The sequence below is a fragment of the Micromesistius poutassou genome (assembly GCF_964030765.1).
Source record: "Micromesistius poutassou genome assembly, chromosome: 21".
Lineage (NCBI taxonomy): Eukaryota > Metazoa > Chordata > Actinopteri > Gadiformes > Gadidae > Micromesistius > Micromesistius poutassou.
Genome location: NC_140291.1, coordinates 2,322,096 through 2,342,095, shown reverse-complemented (window position 1 = coordinate 2,342,095; position 20,000 = coordinate 2,322,096). Strand labels below are relative to the sequence as shown.

The window sequence follows — 20,000 nt, the reverse complement described above, 5'->3', positions numbered from 1 at the left end:
GTAGGCTAGTGGTTCTGGTCGTAGGCTAGTGGTTCTGGTCGTAGGCTAGTGGTTCTGGTCTTAGGCTAGTGGTTCTGGTCGTAACCCAGCTGTTCTGGTCATGGCCCAGTGGTTCTGGTCGTAGGCTAGTGGTTCTGGTCTTAGACCAGTGGTTCTGGTCTTAGGCTAGTGGTTCTGGTCTTAGGCTAGTGGTTCTGGTCGTAGACCAGTGGTTCTGGTCTTAGGCTAGTGGTTCTGGTCGTAACCCAGCTGTTCTGGTCATGGCCCAGTGGTTCTGGTCGTAGGCTAGTGGTTCTGGTCTTAGGCTAGTGGTTCTGGTCGTAGACCAGTGGTTCTGGTCTTAGGCTAGTGGTTCTGGTCGTAGGCCAGTGGTTCTGGTCTTGGAGTGGAGGGGGAGTTGGTGGTGGTGGTGATGGTGGTGGTGGTGGTGACGGTGGAGGTGGTGACGGTGGTGGTGGTGATGGTGGTGGTGGTGGTGACGGTGGAGGTGGTGACGGTGGTGGTGGGGTAGGTCTGTTGTCTCCCTTTCAGCCTCACCTGCAGGTGTCTTTAAAAAATATGCGATATATGAACGCATGGAAGTCAACGTGAAGGGTCACAGCGACCGAGCGGCTGTCCAATTTCTAACAGCTGCTTCAGGACGCGAGATAATGGCTCAAGTCCTTAGTTCTCCCTTCGCTCCAGATGTTCTGTTTTATTATTTTTATCGATATTTCGGAAATATATTTTGTGACAGTGCGCCTGTCAATGGTACATCTATCGTTTTAAGATGAAGTGACACATGCTTTGGAAGGGAACCAGCTGAGTTTGATCTCCTGGGTTAGTGACTGAGCTCCTCAGCTGGACACACAGAGGAGCCGGGGATATCCAACGTGTCTGTTCTCCTTCTTCTTCACTCTTCTGCCTTCATCAGCCAACAGGCCCACGCTCGTGTGTGCTCACAGAAACAGACACCTGTGCAAAAAACCCAACAAACGCGGAACCATTTTCACACATTCTCTCACATTTCTCCCTCTCTCTCTCTCTCTCTCTCTCTCTCTCTCTCACCATTTTCTATCACTCTCTATCCCTCACGTACTCACTCACCAAGAGAAGCCAACCAACTCATGAACCTTGACCGCCACCTACCTACCAACCGGGTATCATCTCGTCATTTGCAAACAACGAATAATTGGCCCTGGAGGTTAAAAGCATTAGCAGAACCATGGCTATTCCTCAACACACACAAAAACCCAATGCAAAAAGTTTAAAAGAATCCTGAAACAAGAGGATGGGGGTGGAGTGAGAGTGTGATGTCCAGGGAGGAGGTGGTGGTGGTGGTGGTGCTGGTGTTGGTGGTAAAAGCAAACAGATGCAGACCACCTTCACACTGCGTGGTGAGGTCATATTCCGACCAGCCACGACAACAACACACCCACCTCTCTCTCTCTCTCTCTCTCTCTCTCACACACTCACACACACATGCGCACTCACACACGCGCGCACACGCACACACACACACACTGACACACCCATTTCTCTCAAACACACACACACACACACACAGACACTGACACACTCACCTCTCTTTCACACACACACACACACACACACACACACACACACACACACATACACACACACACACACACGCATGAAGAAGCAGCAGTTGTTACCGAGTGCGGCTCTGTGGCGGAGACACCAAACACATCTGCTCTCGATCGCAACAAAGTCCCTCCACATCTACAACATCATCCTCTTTATTAATATACAGCAGAAAGAAAAACGCAAAAACACTTTATTTATTGTGGCCAACATTATAGAAATACTCCTTCTTTGTCAGCAGTGACAGTATAATAAAGGAATCTGATTGGGTGAATACTCATATTAACCGAAGAGGCCTTCAAATATGATGCTTGAACAATGCAAAAATACAGCTGCATCATTTCATCATCAGTGATCATTTGTCTGATATACAGAAACAGTAAAATACAATTGTCAATTTCAAGGCAAGTATTTCCTGTTATTGTGAACCATAATTTCATCCAAGCCATTTGGATAGTTGTCTATGTGTGTCTGTGTGCGTATGTGCATCTGTATGTGAGAGAGGTGTGTGGGTGTGTACGTGTGTCTTTGTTTGTGTGTACGTGTGTCTTTGTTTGAGTGAGCACTTTTCTGTGAGTGTGAACACCTGGTGTTGCAATGCTTTGAAGTGTTGCCATAACTACTGCAGGAGTGGGCAAGGGGCTGTATCATGACGGTAGCTCCCCCTGCTGGAGAGCATGTGTAACTACCAGCTGACACCCTGTCTTTTCTGTTTGTGCGTCCTGCCCCAGGCGATGAGCTGATGCGCTGTGTGGACCTTTACAACCAGTCCCAGTCCAAATGGTTTGAGGAGATGGTCACCACTAGTCTGGTAAGGCACTAGTAGTAGATTGAGGAGATGGTCACTTCTAGTCTGGTAAGGAACCAGTAGTAGATTGAGGAGATGGTCACTTCTAGTCTGGTAAGGAACCAGTAGTAGATTGAGGAGATGGTCACTTCTAGTCTGGTAAGGCACTAGTAGTAGATTGAGGAGGACTTTTAGTTTTAAAGGGTTAAAGCTGCAAGCAGCAGTTTTTGCCCTCCCCACTTTGTCTTTTGAGTAAAAATGTGTTTTGATTGAGCAACATGGTTCTTCTCATGGTTCTCACAAATCTGCTGTTTGGCTGGCCATTGCTATGGAGGTAGCGGCATGAGAACCGCGAGACTCATTCAAAACACACTTTACACAGAAGAAGGAAGGACAAGTGTGGCGGGCAGAGATTGCTCATAGCACCATGAACATCTCCCTCAATGTTTCAATGTTTGTTAGTCAGGTAAGTCAGTTCCCCTTCTCTAGAGTGACTCAATGCTGTTCAACCTCCCATCAGATAAAACGTATTTTAATGGAAACCATGACTCATAGTTCCTCAAAACAATGATTAGCACACAGAGTACACTCATGAATAACGTGTCTTTTGCTTCTCTTCCCATGGCCTGAGCAGGAGTTGGAGAGGTTGGAGGTGGAGCGAATAGAGATGATCCGGCAGCATCTGTGTCAGTACACCACCCTCCGGCACGAGACGGACATGTTCAACCAGAGTGTAAGACAACTTACTGCTTTAACCAATAACCAACCGCTTCAACCAGTAACTAACCGCTTCAACCAGTAGCTAACCACTCTAACCAATAACTAACCACTTCAACCAGTAGCTAACCACTCTAACCAATAACTAACTACTTTAACCAGTAACATACTGCTTTAACCAATGACTAACCCCTTTAACCAATAACCAACCGCTTCAACCAGTAACTAACTACTTTAACCAGTAACTTACTGCTTTAACCAATAACCAAGCGCTTCAACCAGTAGCTAACCACTCTAACCAATAACTAACCACTAACAACCAGTAATTAACGCATAACCAATAACTCACCGCTTCAACCAGTAACTAAGCGCTTCAACCAACAACTAACCGCTCCTGACAGTAAAGTGGAAATCCAGGTCGTCCGTTTTACTCGTCCTGTGGATTTAATGAGCAATCCAAATGGATTCCCACCAATAGCCTCAGGTCATGTCCTCACGGACAGGGATGGGAAAAATATGAACAAATTCACGAGAGAACACAAAATGATTGATTTGCTCAAATAGGCCAAGCAAGGCCGGTACAAACAAGCCAAAAACCACAGAGGAATATTAATTTTTGAATCATTAGTGAAGAAAACATTTTTTGACTGCACAGGGGGATGAATGTAGCTTCAGTGATTCACGCACTAAAATTGCTTTATTCAACGTCTGTTTATTCAGTGGCCTAGTATTGAGGCTGTGCAATTCAGTGGATATTTTACTGCGATGAGACGGCAATACATTTACTTCACTATAGTAGTTACTTAAGTAGGTACTTAAACAACAGTTGCCTTGTTGCAAATTGAGGTAAAGGTATTTAGCATTTTCACAAATGTCCATTTGCGATATGTCAACATTGGTGTCATATTTGAGAGGCCAAGACTCACCAGTAAACATATACAATAACATGCAAGTAAACGGGAGAGCTGTCAGCACTAGACTGATAAGCAGACCCCTGTGTTTGTCATATGATGACACCCGTGTGAAGACGTTCTGTAACGTATGATGTGTCATCCGTTATAAACACTCCTCAGATCCACAGAGTCAGCACAGCCTTGTCCAAGTTGCCTTCGGGCCGGTTGGGCAACTCTGCATCAAATAAAAGTGTCTCATTCGCCGGTGCAAGTGTTTGGTAATCAAGAGATCTCTTTAATAGCACGTTTAACGATCAACTTCTCACTGCCGTGATTTGCTTCAGGGTTTTTACTGGGATTTCAACAGTATTGATTGTATAACTTACTATCCTGAAAACCCTGGCTAAACACATTTCCGCCCTGATGGATAAAATCCAGCCTGTTTTGCTCGATATGATTCAACCCTGCACTCGTTAACTTTGGGAGGGGGGGGGGACTTTGCAAACTATCTGACAATAAACGAATGAACATAATTCCATAACATTTTTTATCTCTAGCCAAGGGTTGGCTGTTCACGAAAAGCTCTTATAAAAAGCTACACGCATTTCCAACTGTTTTCAAGGGTGTGACCGAGCATATATATATATATTTTTTTTATTTATTTTGTATAATTATACACAACAAACAAACAGAAATATATTTAAGACAACAACAACAACAACAACAACAACAACAACAAAAAAGACAACATAGACCATTCAACCACAGTCATTCACCCCACCCCCAAACCCACCCACCCCCAGGGCTTGCTCCCCCCGCCCACTCCCAAAAAGAACAGAACTTCCGCTCTGTAACGGCTCAAACTAAGTTGGTAAATGGATAAAGCAAGTTATGCTGGACGTTGAAATGGAAGACAGTAAACAGGGAGGGGCGATTAGGCGATAAAGGAAGCCCATAAACTGATGTTTTTAACGTGAGCGCCAACCAAGCATATATTTGATTGATTTTAAATCAATCCCATACGTTGTGACGTTAACCTGCTCCCAGGACTGACACTGCCTGTATTTCCCCGTTCCGTCCAGACGATGGAGCCAGTGGACAAGCTGCTCCAGGGAGTGGACCCGGGCCGAGACAGAGAGCTCTGGGTGAACGAGAACAAGACCGGGGAGATCAGACCGGTGGATATTGAGATCTGACCCCTGCGTGTGTACGCACGTCCAGACTTGCTGAGCGATATGCCAAGCCCTGACTGAAAAAAACAAGAAACATAAACACGGACCCGAAGGCCAACTCTGGTTGAATGGTGGTTGGTTTTGTTTGGGTTGAGTCATCCCCTGGTTTGGCTCGGAGAAAAAAAAAAAAAAAAAGATAAGGCGGTTGCCAGTCGGCATTCACTGAATACCGCACCTCACGTCGGTCGCACTGAGCTCCGTTCAGCCAGCAGGGGGCGGGGCTGAGCCAGAACACAGGAGTTCCCAGGATGTCGTTGAGATTTTCCTTAGCATTGGTGGGAGGAGGCGATGTCTTTCCAGGTGGTTGGCGTCGGCCTTATGTTTGTCAGTCGAAAAGCTAATTGACACCGTGGGTGAGAAGACGCGCCAACAATGGACAAAGAGCGAACAATTGTTCTTTTTTTATTTTAGACCAGTGGATACTGGTCAAAGAATGAGCGAGAGTTAAGCGATGGTTATCTCACAAATCCGTAAGTATACAAAAAATTGCTCTAGTATTTGGGCAGCGCAGCGACGCAAACACTGTACCATGTGTGCTTTTGAAGCTCTGTAAAGACATTTCCTAACCCCCGCTGTGAATGAACAGACAGTAGGACTGTAAGCAGGAAGAAATGTATTCAGAATGGCATTTAATGAAAGCTGCTAATGACCCGGTAAAACTACTCTCCTGACCTTCGGCTGACCTTCATGTTCTGTATTAGCCTGTGGACCTTTCACCTTGCAGCCGTCCTGGTTGTAAACATTAGCTTGGTGGGGGGAAACTGGATGCAGAATTCCAGATTAATTTCCCCCCCCCAACAGCTAGCGTTTTGAAACAAGATGGCCACCAGGTGAATAGAGAGGCCCGTTGGCTGGGAGGACGCGATCAAGCGGTCAGAATGCTAGTATGTTACTAGTGTGGCTAGCACTCGTGTTGCTGTTGTGGACAATTGTGCATGCTCTGATGTTATGAACTCGGTGAAACATTTTCTCATTCCATCACATAATGTAAAAGTCTATAAATTCTATTGACTCTTTAATTGTCACCATTAATTCATCCATGTGTATTACTAAATGGCAATTTGCACTTTCTGCTCAAAAAATGTGAACAAATTCTGACCGTCAACCCATTAGAAATCAATTTGATGTATTTCTTTGATTATGTGTGATATGCTTCTGAAATATAGGGCAGAATGAAACTAATCTTTACGTACTTGTTTAAGAGTAGGTCAAAGGATTGTATGCAGTCGTCAAATCCACTTTAAATTGACCGAAGCTTTTAAATTATTTGCTTGGAAGTGGAATTCCCCAATTAGGATGATTCTGCAAGGATTCCATTGCACTCATTAGATATAGCATGAATATGTATCCAAGATTGCCCCAATATTATAGATTTAAGGTTTACTGTGCATCTTTTTGACGTTACATTGAGCACATTCTAATACAGGTAAATCCTGTAGATGGTACAAAACGACCAACTCCTCTTCGTCCGCGATACCAAATATCAATCAGATCGGAAACATGTCTTAGAACTTGTCCTTTAACTTGTACAAAATCTGTGTATAAAAACCACACATGGTCTATGTTTAGTGTGCTTTTAAGTATAATTTTGACCACTGGCGGCATAGATTTCTATATACATTAACTGCTCAATGGCTGGCGTTCATTTCCATAAAAAAAAAATTAAAGATAGATATATTCTACATTTCAGTGGTCTCTTCAGTCTTTCTTTTTTCACCTTTCATTGTCGGCAATTGTGATTACAAAAAAAAATCACTTGATTGAAAAAGATTTTTAATTTGATAACGTGCTTTAAAAAACTGAAAAATATTCACAGTTAATGACAATATTTTGGACGAATTTGATTTTTTTGGGCAGGAATATAAATGTATATATTCATTGATGTGTAAATATATTTTTTGTCCCAAAAGAGTAAGCAATCAATAGATTTCACATCACAAACATATTCCTGCAAGTCAGAACAATTCAAAAGGATAAACTGTGGATTGTAGAAACTACAAATTACAATTTTCCATTTTCAATCTATTTTCTTTACAAAAATATTACAGTATAAGCGTGTATTTAGGGCATGTACTGATTGTGTCAATCAAACCTATACGCTTAAAAAGATACCCCAGAAATATTATATATATTTTACTGTGATTTTTTTATTCCAGGTAGTAATACCATATTTGTGTAATCTATTGTTGTTCAAACCATTATTCAAGAGTTAATATACAATAATAGAATAGAAGAATAAGATAGGTAGCTCAAATTGTATTTCAATTTCTTTCTCCGGATAATATCACCGACATTGAGACATTTACAGAGAATATAATCTTAGCTAAATATAATGCCAACTAAAGTAGAAAATATGAATATCCTAAATTCTGGGGCATCACTTCTTGTTTAAGGACATTAATAGTCGTATGTATGTATTTTCATAGATTTTTCATAGATTTTAAGTAATGCTGTTTGCAGAATTCATTCCAGTACACAAACATTCACTAACGCATTAAAATGTCTACTATTTTTGCAGCATTACAATTTGCTGTGACTCATATATTTATATAGAATAAAGTAGTTAATCCTACGCCTTATTTTTTAACATGGCAGTATTTTCTTCAATATCAACGAGAGCTAGTCATACGGGCAGCCTGAAAGAATCGGACCTGAAAGTGAAAACTCAAAGTGAAAGTGAAACCAAAAGTGAAAGCAGCCCCGAGCGCCCCTCAGTCGTCGATCATGAGCTTCTTGAGTGAGTTGAGGTATGCCGGGATGAGTGAGTTGACGGACTCTGCATCGTCGTCGTTGAGCTTCTCACCCCTGCCCTCCGACCCCACGGAGCTGGGGGACCTCACCAGTCCCGGGTAGGGGGTGCAGTAGCCCTGGTGGAGAGGAACACACACAGGATCCATAGTGAAAAAACACTCACAGAACAGCGTCAGGGCAACCGTTATAAGAATGATCAGTAGCGTGCGGTGACCCTAAATTTCAGTGGGGCAGAAACTACTGGCATATGACCACACCCACAATTTACATGTTTATTTAATATGTACATATATATATATATATATATATATATATATATATATAGGCTTCACATCACTCACTTGTTTGATGGCTAACTTCTCTTCCAATTTTAAACTCTCAAATGTTTTTTTTAACAGAAACTCAACACTGTTAATCACAGGTGCAACACCACTCGCCATATCTGCATCTGATATAGAAACGACGAAAGATACTGGCAGAATAACAGTTCTAGAATATGACCATGGGGCAGACTACTTTACGACCATATAAGCGTCTATTAGTGCGGATTGCAATTCTTTTTGCAGCCTGCAGGGTTATACGATAAACATACGGAGGAAGGCGGTCGTTGAGCTGCCCTGCCCCAACATTGCATGACACGTTAAACTCAACTAGAATCGCCACCATCATCCAAAATGTGACGTCAACAGACCAAAAATAGTCAGAAAGCCTACAGAAACTATAGATAGTTAATGTGACTAATAGACTTGGAGCAATGATTTACTGAGGAACTATTTTTTTGGGAGCATGCTTTTGCAAGTAGTTCGCTGCCCCACCTGCCCATATGGACGGCACGCGCCTGAGAATGACGCCGGGCGATATCCAACCCCTTGAAGTTTAACTCTACGAGTTCAACTTGACTGTACCAACATATAGAAATACCCCAGCCAAGGTTCTGTCAAAGAACTCATAGTTTGCAAGCATAAACGTTAATCACAAAGAGTCGGTCCACCGGTTCACCTATTTGTAAAAAGTTATCAAAAACCGACAAAGAGTGCACAAACACACTAGGGGGACATTTCTGAAAATAGGAAGGACAGCCACATCATATATCAATGTCCATAACAACATTAGCTCCTTTCAAGAGCGTGCGAGACCCCTTTTCCTAACCCATAACTTACAAACTGAAACACACAACACTGGGAAGACTTGCTGAGAAAGAAAAATGTGAAAAAGTGTGGCACACACATTTCCGTATTCATATGCGCAGCGCAGACAGACACACAGACAGCAACAAACGCTGCCGTGAGCTTACCGAGGAGGAGCCCTTGCTGAAGCTGTACCGCCGCTTGGTGTTGTTGAGCGCCGACTCGGCGTTGTCCGCCCGCTTCTCCGCCTCGTCCAGCTCGCGGAACGTCTTCTTATACTTGGCCAGGTTCATGTTGGCTTGTTCCTCCTGAGCGCCACGCGCCACACAGGACAGACACACACACAAACATAAACACACAACACAACACAGGACAACACACGACACAATGGAACACAACGCAACACACACACACACACACACACATAAACACACAACACAACACAGGACGACACACAACGCAATGGAACACAACGCAACACACACACACACACACATAAACACACAACACAACACAGGACGACGCACGACACAACGGAACACAACGCATAACACACACACACACACACACACACAAGACAACACAAAACAGGACAACACACGACACAACGGAACACGACGCAACACACACACACGCACACACACACACACACACACACACACACACAAGACAACACAAAACACAACACAAAACACGACATAACACAAAAACAACACAACAGTTACACAACATAGCACTTTTTTTTTTTTACACAAAAATATTAGTGTAGTCATTATATTCTTGTTTAATTTGTCCAAGTCTACATGTTTTACATGTTTACACGTCTAATACGCAGTAATGAATACAACACAATATGATCTATCCAATCATATAGTGTTGTGTGTATTAACGCACACATAATATGTCTGCATTATTCTATTTTGAGTTAGTGTATGTATAATAGTAGTGTAAATACAGAATAATAGGGCAAACATACCATTACTATGTACAATATACACCATCACCACCGCCGCCGCCGCCCCCAGCGTTCTACGGCCCTCTCCCTGTCCACTCACCGCGTCCTCCACCTGTCTCTTGTAGGCCTTCATCTTGTTCTGCAGCCGCTCCACCAGCTCCTGCATGCGCTGCTGGTTCTTCTGGTCCTCCTCCGACTGGAACACCAGCTCCTTCAGGCGCCGCTCGTTCTTCCGGAGGGTCTTCACCGTCTCCCCGTGACGCTTCTGCTCCGAGACCAACTCCAGCTCCAGCTCCTTCACCTGAGGGGCCAGTACTGCAGTATCAGTACTACGGTCTCAGTACTGCGGTCTCAGTACTACGGTCTCAGTACTGCAGTCTCAGTACTGCGGTCTCAGTACTGCGGTCTCAGTACTACAGTCTCAGTACTGCTGTCTCAGTACTGCGGTCTCAGTACTGCGGTATCAGTACTGCGGTCTCAGTACTGCAGTATCAGTACCACAGTCTCAGTACTACAGTCTCAGTACTGCTGTCTCAGTACTGCGGTATCAGTACTACGGTCTCAGTACTACTACTAATCTATACAACTACAGTAGAGACTGTAATCTATAAAACTGTATCTATAAAAGTGTGTGCGTGCTTGTGTATATAAATGCATGCCTGCTTGCACGCATGCGTGCGTGAGTGTGTTTATGAATGCAGGCCTGTGTGCCTGTGTGGGTGTGTGCGTACGTGCATACGTGCGTGCGTCCTTGCGTGTGCGTGTGTGTGCGTGTGCGCGTGTGTGTGTGCGTGCGTGCATGTGTGCGTGAGTGTGTTTATGAATGCGTGCGTGTGTGTGTGTGCATGTGTGCGTGCGTGCGTGCGTGCGTGTGTGTGTGTGTGAACAGGCCCTCTCCTCCATCATCCTCCACCACCACCCACCGTTCCCTCCAGCTTCTGGATGACCTTCTTGCCCCCCTTCAGGCCCATCTGCTCGGCCTCGTCCAGGCGGACGCCCAGATCCTTCACCTGCGCCTCCAGGGCCTTCCTCACCCGCTGCTGCTGCACGGCCGCCTCCTGCTCCAGACGCAGCTCCTCCGCCACGCGCACCCACTGCACACGCGCACACACACGCACGCACACGCACGCACACACACGCGCACACGCACACGCGCACACAAGCACACGCACACGCGCACACAAGCACACGCACACGCGCACACGCACACGCGCACACGCACACGCGCACACGCACACGCGCACACAAGCACACGCACACGCACACGCACGCACACGCACGCACACGCACGCACACGCACACAAGCACGCACACACACACAAACATTTACATATTTATCTGTGCACTGTGTGTGTGTGTGTGTGTGTGTGTGTGTGTGTACATCAAGTTTTACAAAGAGCACCAAATCCTGAATCATAATGAGAACATAATGAGAACATGACCTCATTTTGGAAAAGCACTTATTCCCTCCGACACTGATTCCTGACACATGCATACGGGACCACACGCGCACGCGCGCGTGTGTGTGTGTGTGTGTGTGCGTGTCTGTCTGCTCACCTCGCCCCCGGCCTTCTTGGCCCTCTCTGACGCGCCTCTGAGCTCCGTCTGCACCTCCTCGTGCTCCTGCAGCAGGGCCTGCAGGTCCAGCTCCAGCTTCCTCCGCGTGCTCACCGACGACTGCAGCTGCAGGGCGGCGGCGTCGCGTTAGACCGTACCAGTAGTACGCATGTCATACACACATGGGCACGTACTAGTACACATGTCATACACACGTGGGCACGTACTAGTACACATGTTATACACACGTGGGCACATACTAGTACACATGTCATACACACATGGGCACGTACTAGTACACATGTCATACACACGTGGGCACGTACTAGTACACATGTTATGAGCAGCAAGCACAGTCTGCTGCTAACATGGACTTTCTCAAGGAAAAGTCCTTAAAAAAGGAAAAAATTAAACATGTCTCGTACACATGAGTACGTACTAGTACATATCGGGCACGTACTAGTACACATGAGTACATTCTAGCACACATGAGTACGTTCTAGTACACATGAGTACGCACTAGTACACATGAGTACGCACTAGTACACATAACTACGTACTAGTACACATGAGTACGTTCTAGTACACTTGAGTACGCACTAGTACACATAAGTACATACTAGTATACATTAGTAAATAGTATTACACATTAGTAAATACTAGTACACATGAGTACGTTTTACTACACATGAGTACACACTAGTACACACGAGTACGCACTGGTACACATAAGTACATACTAGTAGTACACATTAGTAAATACTAGTACACATGAGTACGTACTAGTATACATTACTACGTTTTACTACACATGAGTACGTACTAGCACACATAAGTACGTACTAGTAGTACACATTAGTAAATACCAGTACACATGAGTACGTTTTACTACACATGAGTACACACTAGTACACACGAGTACGCACTAGTACACATCAGTACGCACTAGTACACATCAGTACGTTTTACTACACATGAGTACACACTAGTACACACGAGTACACACTGGTACACATCACACAGGCCTCTCCGACTTCCAGCCTAGCCCTGGAGCTCGTGCCCCCCTCCCTCAGGACGGACGAGGGCCTCGGCTCCCCCTGGAGACCCCCACCTGGCTGTTGAGGTTGCAGCACGTCTCCGTGGCCTCCTGCAGCTCCGCCTCCAGGGTCTTGCGGGCCCTCTCCGTGGTCTCCAGCACGGCGCGCACCTCCTGGTTCTCGCCGGCCACCAGCAGGTAGCGCCGGTCGCCCGCCACCTGCTCCTCGCGACGCTCCTCGCCGCTGCGCACCTCCTCCTCCATCTGAGCCTGGAGCTCCTGGGGGATGGGAGAGGTTGGGGGGGGAGATGGGGGAGAGGGGAGGAGATGGGGGAGAGGGGAGGAGATGGGGGAGAGGGGAGGAGGCGGAGGAAGAGAGGTGAGAGGAGAAGGGAGAGAGGAGAGAAGGGAGAAAGAGGAGGGAGGGGTTGGAGACAAGCTGATTGTTATAAAAAATAAATCCAGTGGTTGTTATGCAGCTGTTATTGGAAACTGTATCGATGACTTGGTGTTTTTTTGTTTTATATTATTATATATAAACTGAATTTTTATTTATATTTGAATTTTACAGCGACACTGAGATTTCTGGTTTCCTTTTTGGTATGCAATCCAAATCACCACACCAGCCTGCGTGAGGGTAACCCACTGATTTCCTACTTACTCAGCAGCATTGCTGCTGAGTAGATGTAATCATTTCAAACCATAGCAAGAAGTGGAAGGGCTGCAGAGAAGATAATGTGAGGCAACACAGACGTGTGTGTCTCACACACACACACACACACCACACACACACACACACACACACACACACACGTACACACACGCACGCACACACCTTGATCTGCTGCTGCATCTTCTTGTTGTTCTTGCTGAGCTCGGCGTTGTTCTTGGTGAGCTGGTCCACCTGTACCTCCAGATCGCTGAGGTCCGCCTCCAGCTTCTTCTTCAGCTTCAGGCCCTCGCCGCGGCCTTTCACCTCCACGTCCAGACTGGCCTGCATGGACTCCACCGCCCTCTGGTTGCTCTTCCTGATTGGGTGAATGAGTACAGAGTAAATGAGTGAGAAAGATATGATTGGATAAAACCAAGGAAAGCTAGATGAAAGGGAGGTGTAGACTAGAGTGCCTGGAACGGGCTGGAACTGTTGCTGGTTGCCTTGTACCTGATGTGTATACTGTGTGTGTGTGTGTGTGTGTGTGTGTGGGCTAGAGGAGGGGGTATACTGTATGTGATGTGTCAGGGGGTATTCATGTGATGTGTCAATCTGGTGGACATGCCTACTCAATGGAGTGAATGTGCTTGTTATGCATCCTATGTGTTTTTATTCAGTGAGACCAAAGAGAATTTTCATGGTGACATGACAAATAAAATTGTCATGTCATATTCTATTCTATTCTAAAAACAATTATACATTAGCAGTATAGTATATTTATATATATATATATATATATATATATATATATATATACTTAATAACAGTTTATATATCAGCAAATATTACAAACATGTATTTATTTATATCATGGGGTTGAGGATGATGATGAACCACTCAATCCTCTGACCATTCTGTCAGGTATTTGTCTGTCTGGGAATTATTTAATCTATATATGATGCTTTCTTATCAGACCAATGGGACAACACATTATTGTCTTTCATTCTTGTCTTTACTGCCATAGCGGTGGACTTATTGGAAGAGGAAGTTAGGAAATGAGAACAGAGTGGGAAAGACAATCTCTTACCTCTAATCTAATCTAGGACGGGTTGGAGAGGAGGACGGAAGGAGAGGAGAAGAGCTTAAAGGAAGAATCAGCAGTATCAGAGTGAATTAGTCCCATGCATATGGAGAAAGAAAGAGACAGGACTGTGAAACACTGAACTTGAGCGTTGGTTTCTTCCAGATCTAACAGCATCAGCAATCTGTCCCTCAAAATGCAAAACAGATGAATACTGTGAGGCAGAAGATTGCTTTTTGACGAGGGGGACGGCACTCATTTGCAATTTATTTGCTGTCGTTTTCCTACATTAAGCCCAAGAGACAGCCGACTGTTTGTGAAGCTCATGTGGAAGAGACTAGCATGTAATTCACCTTAGAGCCTATAGGTGGTTCATGGTAGAGAATAGTATAGTATTAGTATTAATAGTATTTCCTTTAACACAGTAGGTGGGGCGGCATTAGCTCAGGAGGTAGAGTGGGTTGGCAGGTTGCTGGTTCGATCCCCGGCTCCTCCTAGCTGAGTGTCGTGGTGTCCCTGAGCGAGACGCCTTCACCCTAATTGCTCCTGATGAGCTGGCTGTCGCCCTGCATAGTTGACTCCGCCGTCGTTACTGCCGTTGGTTGACTCAGCCTTGCATGTAATGCCTCTAACTGCCTCTAGGTGGTTCACAGTAGAGACTAGCATGTAATTCACCTTAGAGCCTATAGGTGGTTCATGGTAGAGAACAGCAGGTATTTCCTCTAAAACAGGTGGTTCATGGTACTGGAGTCTAGCATGTAGTTCCCCCCACAGCCTCTAGGTGGTGTCATGGTAAAGAGTTGAGCATGTAATTCCTCTAACGGCCTCTAGGTGGTACACGGTAGAGACTAGCATGTAGGCTCCTCCAACAGTTGGACTATCTCTAGTTGCTTGTTCACACATTCCGTTCCACGTATCACGTCTTTTTAAGGACCTGGTCCTGGTCATCATGCGTCTATAGTCAGTACGATCCACGATCAACCCATTATCATTGTAACGATAGCAGCTACTAGAGTGTGTAAACGGTGGCTGTTGCCGGTGAGGAAGGTCAGGGCAGGCGGCCGTGGGCCCATACCTGGCAGTCTCCGCCTCCTCCTCCTTCTCCTGGAGCTTGCGCTCCAGCTCTCCCCGGACCTGGGTGAGCTCCAGCTGCAGCCTCAGCACCTTGGTCTCCTCCACCTGGTGGGGGGGGGGGGGGCAGGGGGAGGTGGGAGGGGGGTTGAATGAGCGGGGGAGGGGGATTGAGAGGTCAGTAAGGTTCAAAGTCAGGAAAAGATCAGGAGAAGCTTGGCAGTAGTTGGAACGTCGATGGAGTTCAATAATCAAAGTTATTAGTCTAGAGTTTTTTTGCTCCCTTTCGTACTCGTAAGTTATGGAAGCATGGATCGTTTGGCGCCTGTCCTGTCACGCTCTCTTCCCGTATACCGCGTACATCTGCATCCGCGATGAAACCTCAAAAAACCTGAATTCCACATTTCTCCTCATGCGTCTCAAAGTGAGCGCGATGTGATCAAGGGGGGGGGAGATTATATCCCGAGTGTGTGTGTGTGTGTCTCGCGGAGCGTGACGAAACATGGCGAACAATCCGAGGCGGCCGAGGAGGAGGACATCGCCGTGGTGACGTACCTCCAGCGCCGCCTCTGACTCCTCCAGCGAGCCCTGCAGCTCCTCCTTCTCCATCTCCATCTTCTTCTTGGCCTTCTGCAGCTCGTGGACGCTCTTGCCCCCGTCGGACAGCTGGTCCGTCAGGTCGCCGATCTCCTCTGGAGGGGACGGACGGACAAGGTCAAGGTGAGAGCCGGGAGTCTTCTGGTTCTGTCGTCATAGCGACCGATATACGCTACATGCTACGCGCTACACGCTACACGCTACACTGTGGTGTTTCGCTGTGTGGTGTTTCGCTGTGTGTTAGCTAATGCACTACGATGTGACATTACGCCATTACGCTGTACGTTGCACACGATACGTCACGCCATACATTAGAGTAACACGCTGTTTGTTACTCTCTACGCTACGCTCTACTCTACACTACGCTACAGTCTACTCTACTCTCTACTCTACGCTACGCTCTACTCTACTCTACGCTCTACTCTACGCTACGCTCTACTCTACTCTACGCTCTACTCTACGCTCTACTGTACTCTCTACTCTACACTACACTCTACTGTACACTACGCTCTACTCTACTCTACGCTCTACTCTACGCTACGCTCTACTCTACTCTACGCTCTACTCTACTCTACGCTCTACTCTACGCTGTACTCTCTACTCTACACTACGCTCTACTGTACGCTACGCTCTACTCTACTTTACGCTACGCTCTACTCTACTCTACGCTCTACTCTACGCTCTACTCTACTCTACTCTACTCTACGCTCTACTCTACTCTATGCTCTACTCTACTCTACGCTCTACTCTACTCTATGCTCTACTCTACGCTACGCTCTCCTCTACTCTATGCTGCGCTCTACTCTACTCTACGCTTTACTCTACTCTACTCTATGCTCTACTCTACTCTACGCTCTACTCTACTCTATGCTCTGCTCTACTCTACGCTCTCCTCTACTCTACGCTGCGCTCTACTCTACTCTACGCTTTACTCTACTTTACTCTACGCTCTACTCTACTCTACGCTCTACTCTCCTCTACTCTACACTGCGCTCTACTCTACGCTACACTCTGTTCTACACTACACTCTGCTCTACTCTACGCTCTACTCTACGCTACGCTCTGTGCTACGCTCTAGTGCTATGCTCTGTGCTACGACGGCCGTTACCCTGGTGGGCCTTGTTCTCGCGCCGCAGCGCCTCCAGGTGCTCCAGCGACTCCTCGTGGGCCGACTTCAGCTTGAAGAGCTCGGCGGCGTGCAGGCGGCTCTCCTTCTGGCACGTCTCCACCTCCGCCACCAGCTCCTCCCTCTTCTGCCGCCAGTCGCTCAGCTGCTTCTCCAGCACACGCTGCTTCTTGTCCAGGGCCTGCCCACAACCACTGGCCTGGGGGCGGGTGAGGAAGGGGGGGGGGGGAGACCAAGGGGTTACCAGGGGGATGGATGGCTGATTTCAGTTGAACCATCTCTCTCTTTTTTTAAAGAATGACAATTTAATCAAATGTGACTCTTCAATCCTGTTTTGAGATGAGTCATGAGGCTATGGATGGGTGACTTTGTTTTGTATTGAAGTTGTGTATATGTTTCCCCTGAGTTGCGATTCATAGCGCGGAAGATTAATCGCATCAAAACATGTCAGGATATTTTCATGTCTCATTTCATCCGTCACGTCTTGACAGCCCAATATTTTGTGTGCGTTGCTGTAGCCTGTTAAAACATTTTTTACGATTCATCAGTCAGCAATCGCAAACTCAACCGCAAATTAGATTAGTGTGCCAAGGCCGCTTAAAGTACAGCCTTACGCAACCTCTCACCCAGCACTAGAATCAGACCAGGGCGTTTAAGGGAAGGTGGTCCACAGGCCTGTTACGCTCCGCAGTACGGGTCTTAAATGTTTTAAAGGTGCCATGACATGTCACCAGGTGTGGTGTGATTAGCCGTTACAAGGCCGTTTTGGAAATCTGCCCCTTATGACATCATAAGGGGCAGAAAGTGGGCGGGTCCACCTAGATGTGTGCTGGATAGATCAGTCTACCAGCTGCCTACCCAGTGGACTGTAGCAAACGTTGCTCATGTATCCGTCAGACATCTAGGTGGACACGCACACCTGTGATGTCTTATGCCGCTTTTCCACCGCCAGTACCAGCTTGACTCGACTCGACTCGCCACGCCTTTTTTGCGTTTCCATTGGGAAAAAAAGTACCTGGTACCTAGTACCGGGTACTTTTTTTTAGTACTACCTCCGTCGAGGTTCCAAGCGAGCGGAGTAGGTACTTTTGTGTGACGTAAACAGGCTGCTGGTAACTGATTGGCCAGCGGCTGTAAATGGGAATAATCACTCAAAGTTAAGTTGTGTCCGGCGTGGTTGGAGTCCACGAACCCGCTCCCGAGGGGGACACTGATCAGCGTTTCGCCGTGTGTGTCGCTCCTTTCCCGGGGCTAGAGTTAGGCTGTGCGTGGTTGTGTGTGTCCGGCGTGGTTGTGTGTGTCCGGCGTGGCTGGAGTCCACGGACCGGCTCCGGAGGATCAGCGTTTCGCTGTTTCGTTTTAGTGTCGTTCCTTTCCTAGGGCTCGAGTTTCACCTCCATCAACGTTACCGTATGACAACAAAACAATAGACAATAGAGTCATTGTGCTTTTTATTTTATTTTATTTCCCATCATAACCTTTCCCGGGAATCAGGAAATAGTCTTGATTAGATTCAGATTTCCCGGGAATCGCGTCTCCCGTGATTAAAACCTAATGACGACCCGCCCATGGTAGAGAGGTTCTTTTCTATGACCCGCCCACATTGAAGAGGTACTTTTTTAGATGGAAATGCGCCTGGAACCGAGTCGAGTCGAGGCGAGTTGAGTCGAGTCGAGCTGATACTGTTGGTGGAAAAGCGGCATTAAAGGGCTGATTTCCAAAACGGCTCATAACGGCTGATCACAGCACACCTGGTGGCATGTCATGGCACCTTTAAAAATGAATATTCCAGTGTGTCTGTGGGACCAACTGACCAATCAGAACCCTAAAAAAACTCCCCAACCCTGCCGGAATTGGTGATCTTGGTGAATTGGTGATCTTGGTGAATTGGTGATCTTGGTGAATTGGTGATCTTGGTGAATTGGTGATCTTGGTGAATTGGTGATCTTGGTGAATTGGTGATCACCAATTCCGGCAGGGTCTGAGTTTTTTTTTTGATGATCTTTCGGTGATCCGTTCGATAAAAGAAAAGTTCACCAATATCGCTGTGCGGCGAGTTTTTTTTCAACCCAACCGTACAAACGTAAGGGGTGTGCGTTCTCTACAGGAGAAGCTTCTCTACTCCGGCTAGTTGGGCGGTACCTGCTCCAGGCTCATGCAGAGCTCCTCCACCTCGCCCTGCAGCCTCTGCTTGGTCTTCTCCAGCGAGGAGCACTTGGCCTGGGTGGCCTCGGCTGCCTCCTCGGCCTCCTGGAGCCGCGACAGAAGCTTCTTCCTGCAGCAGCGCAAAGCGACGTTAGCGTCCTGAGGCTCTGTGTGTGTGTGTGTGTGTGTGTGTGTGTGTGTGTGTGTGAGGCTGCACCGCTACCACAAAGACGGCAGTTATGATCATATATTATTATAGTATTGATTATTTATTGCGATGAACAGAATTTGTTAACCTTCTGTGGTGCTTTGCGTTATTAAAACAAAAAGATATTTATTATGTATACAATTTAAGTTGTACTTTTTTTTTTTTAATAATTGATTGCAACTTTTCATGTTTATTTCATTGCGGAGGCCACATTTCTTTTGATTTAAGTTAATATTTCAATGAAGCCCTCTATGTAAACTCTTGATTGAAGCTGAGCCAGTTTAAGGATATTAAACAGTGTTAATGTCTTGTGTCTCTCCATAAATACATAATTTATTGCTAGGATTCCATAATAATGAAGACAGCTTAATACACTGCTAGCCAAGTCCTGCTGTGTGTAATACATCCTCTGTGCTTTATTCAAACCAGTTGGTCTTCTATGAGCTCCAGATCAGTGGCGTCACTAGGCTGTTTTATTCGG

At 46.3% G+C, this 20,000-nt stretch overlaps 2 protein-coding genes across 2 annotated transcripts in view; one reads left to right on the top strand and one right to left on the bottom strand.

Moving 5' to 3' along the window:
- Positions 1-5,331, top strand: part of gas7b (growth arrest-specific 7b) — a 38,665-nt gene extending 33,334 nt beyond the window's left edge. The window contains exons 10-12 of the mRNA XM_084485541.1: positions 2,316-2,395; positions 3,006-3,104; positions 5,064-5,331. Of these exons, the coding sequence (XP_084341667.1) occupies positions 2,316-2,395; positions 3,006-3,104; positions 5,064-5,177 (293 nt within the window). The 3' untranslated portion in view covers positions 5,178-5,331. The remainder of the gene's footprint in view (positions 1-2,315; positions 2,396-3,005; positions 3,105-5,063) is intronic.
- Positions 5,332-6,972: 1,641 nt separating this feature from the next.
- Positions 6,973-20,000, bottom strand: part of LOC311366748 (myosin heavy chain, striated muscle) — a gene marked incomplete at its 5' end in the record, with an annotated part of 19,632 nt that continues 6,604 nt past the window's right edge. The window contains 11 exons of the mRNA XM_084485540.1: positions 6,973-8,080; positions 9,259-9,399; positions 10,147-10,347; positions 10,970-11,140; positions 11,604-11,729; positions 12,715-12,918; positions 13,475-13,667; positions 15,448-15,551; positions 15,999-16,135; positions 17,149-17,365; positions 19,309-19,441. Of these exons, the coding sequence (XP_084341666.1) occupies positions 7,925-8,080; positions 9,259-9,399; positions 10,147-10,347; positions 10,970-11,140; positions 11,604-11,729; positions 12,715-12,918; positions 13,475-13,667; positions 15,448-15,551; positions 15,999-16,135; positions 17,149-17,365; positions 19,309-19,441 (1,783 nt within the window). The 3' untranslated portion in view covers positions 6,973-7,924. The remainder of the gene's footprint in view (positions 8,081-9,258; positions 9,400-10,146; positions 10,348-10,969; positions 11,141-11,603; positions 11,730-12,714; positions 12,919-13,474; positions 13,668-15,447; positions 15,552-15,998; positions 16,136-17,148; positions 17,366-19,308; positions 19,442-20,000) is intronic.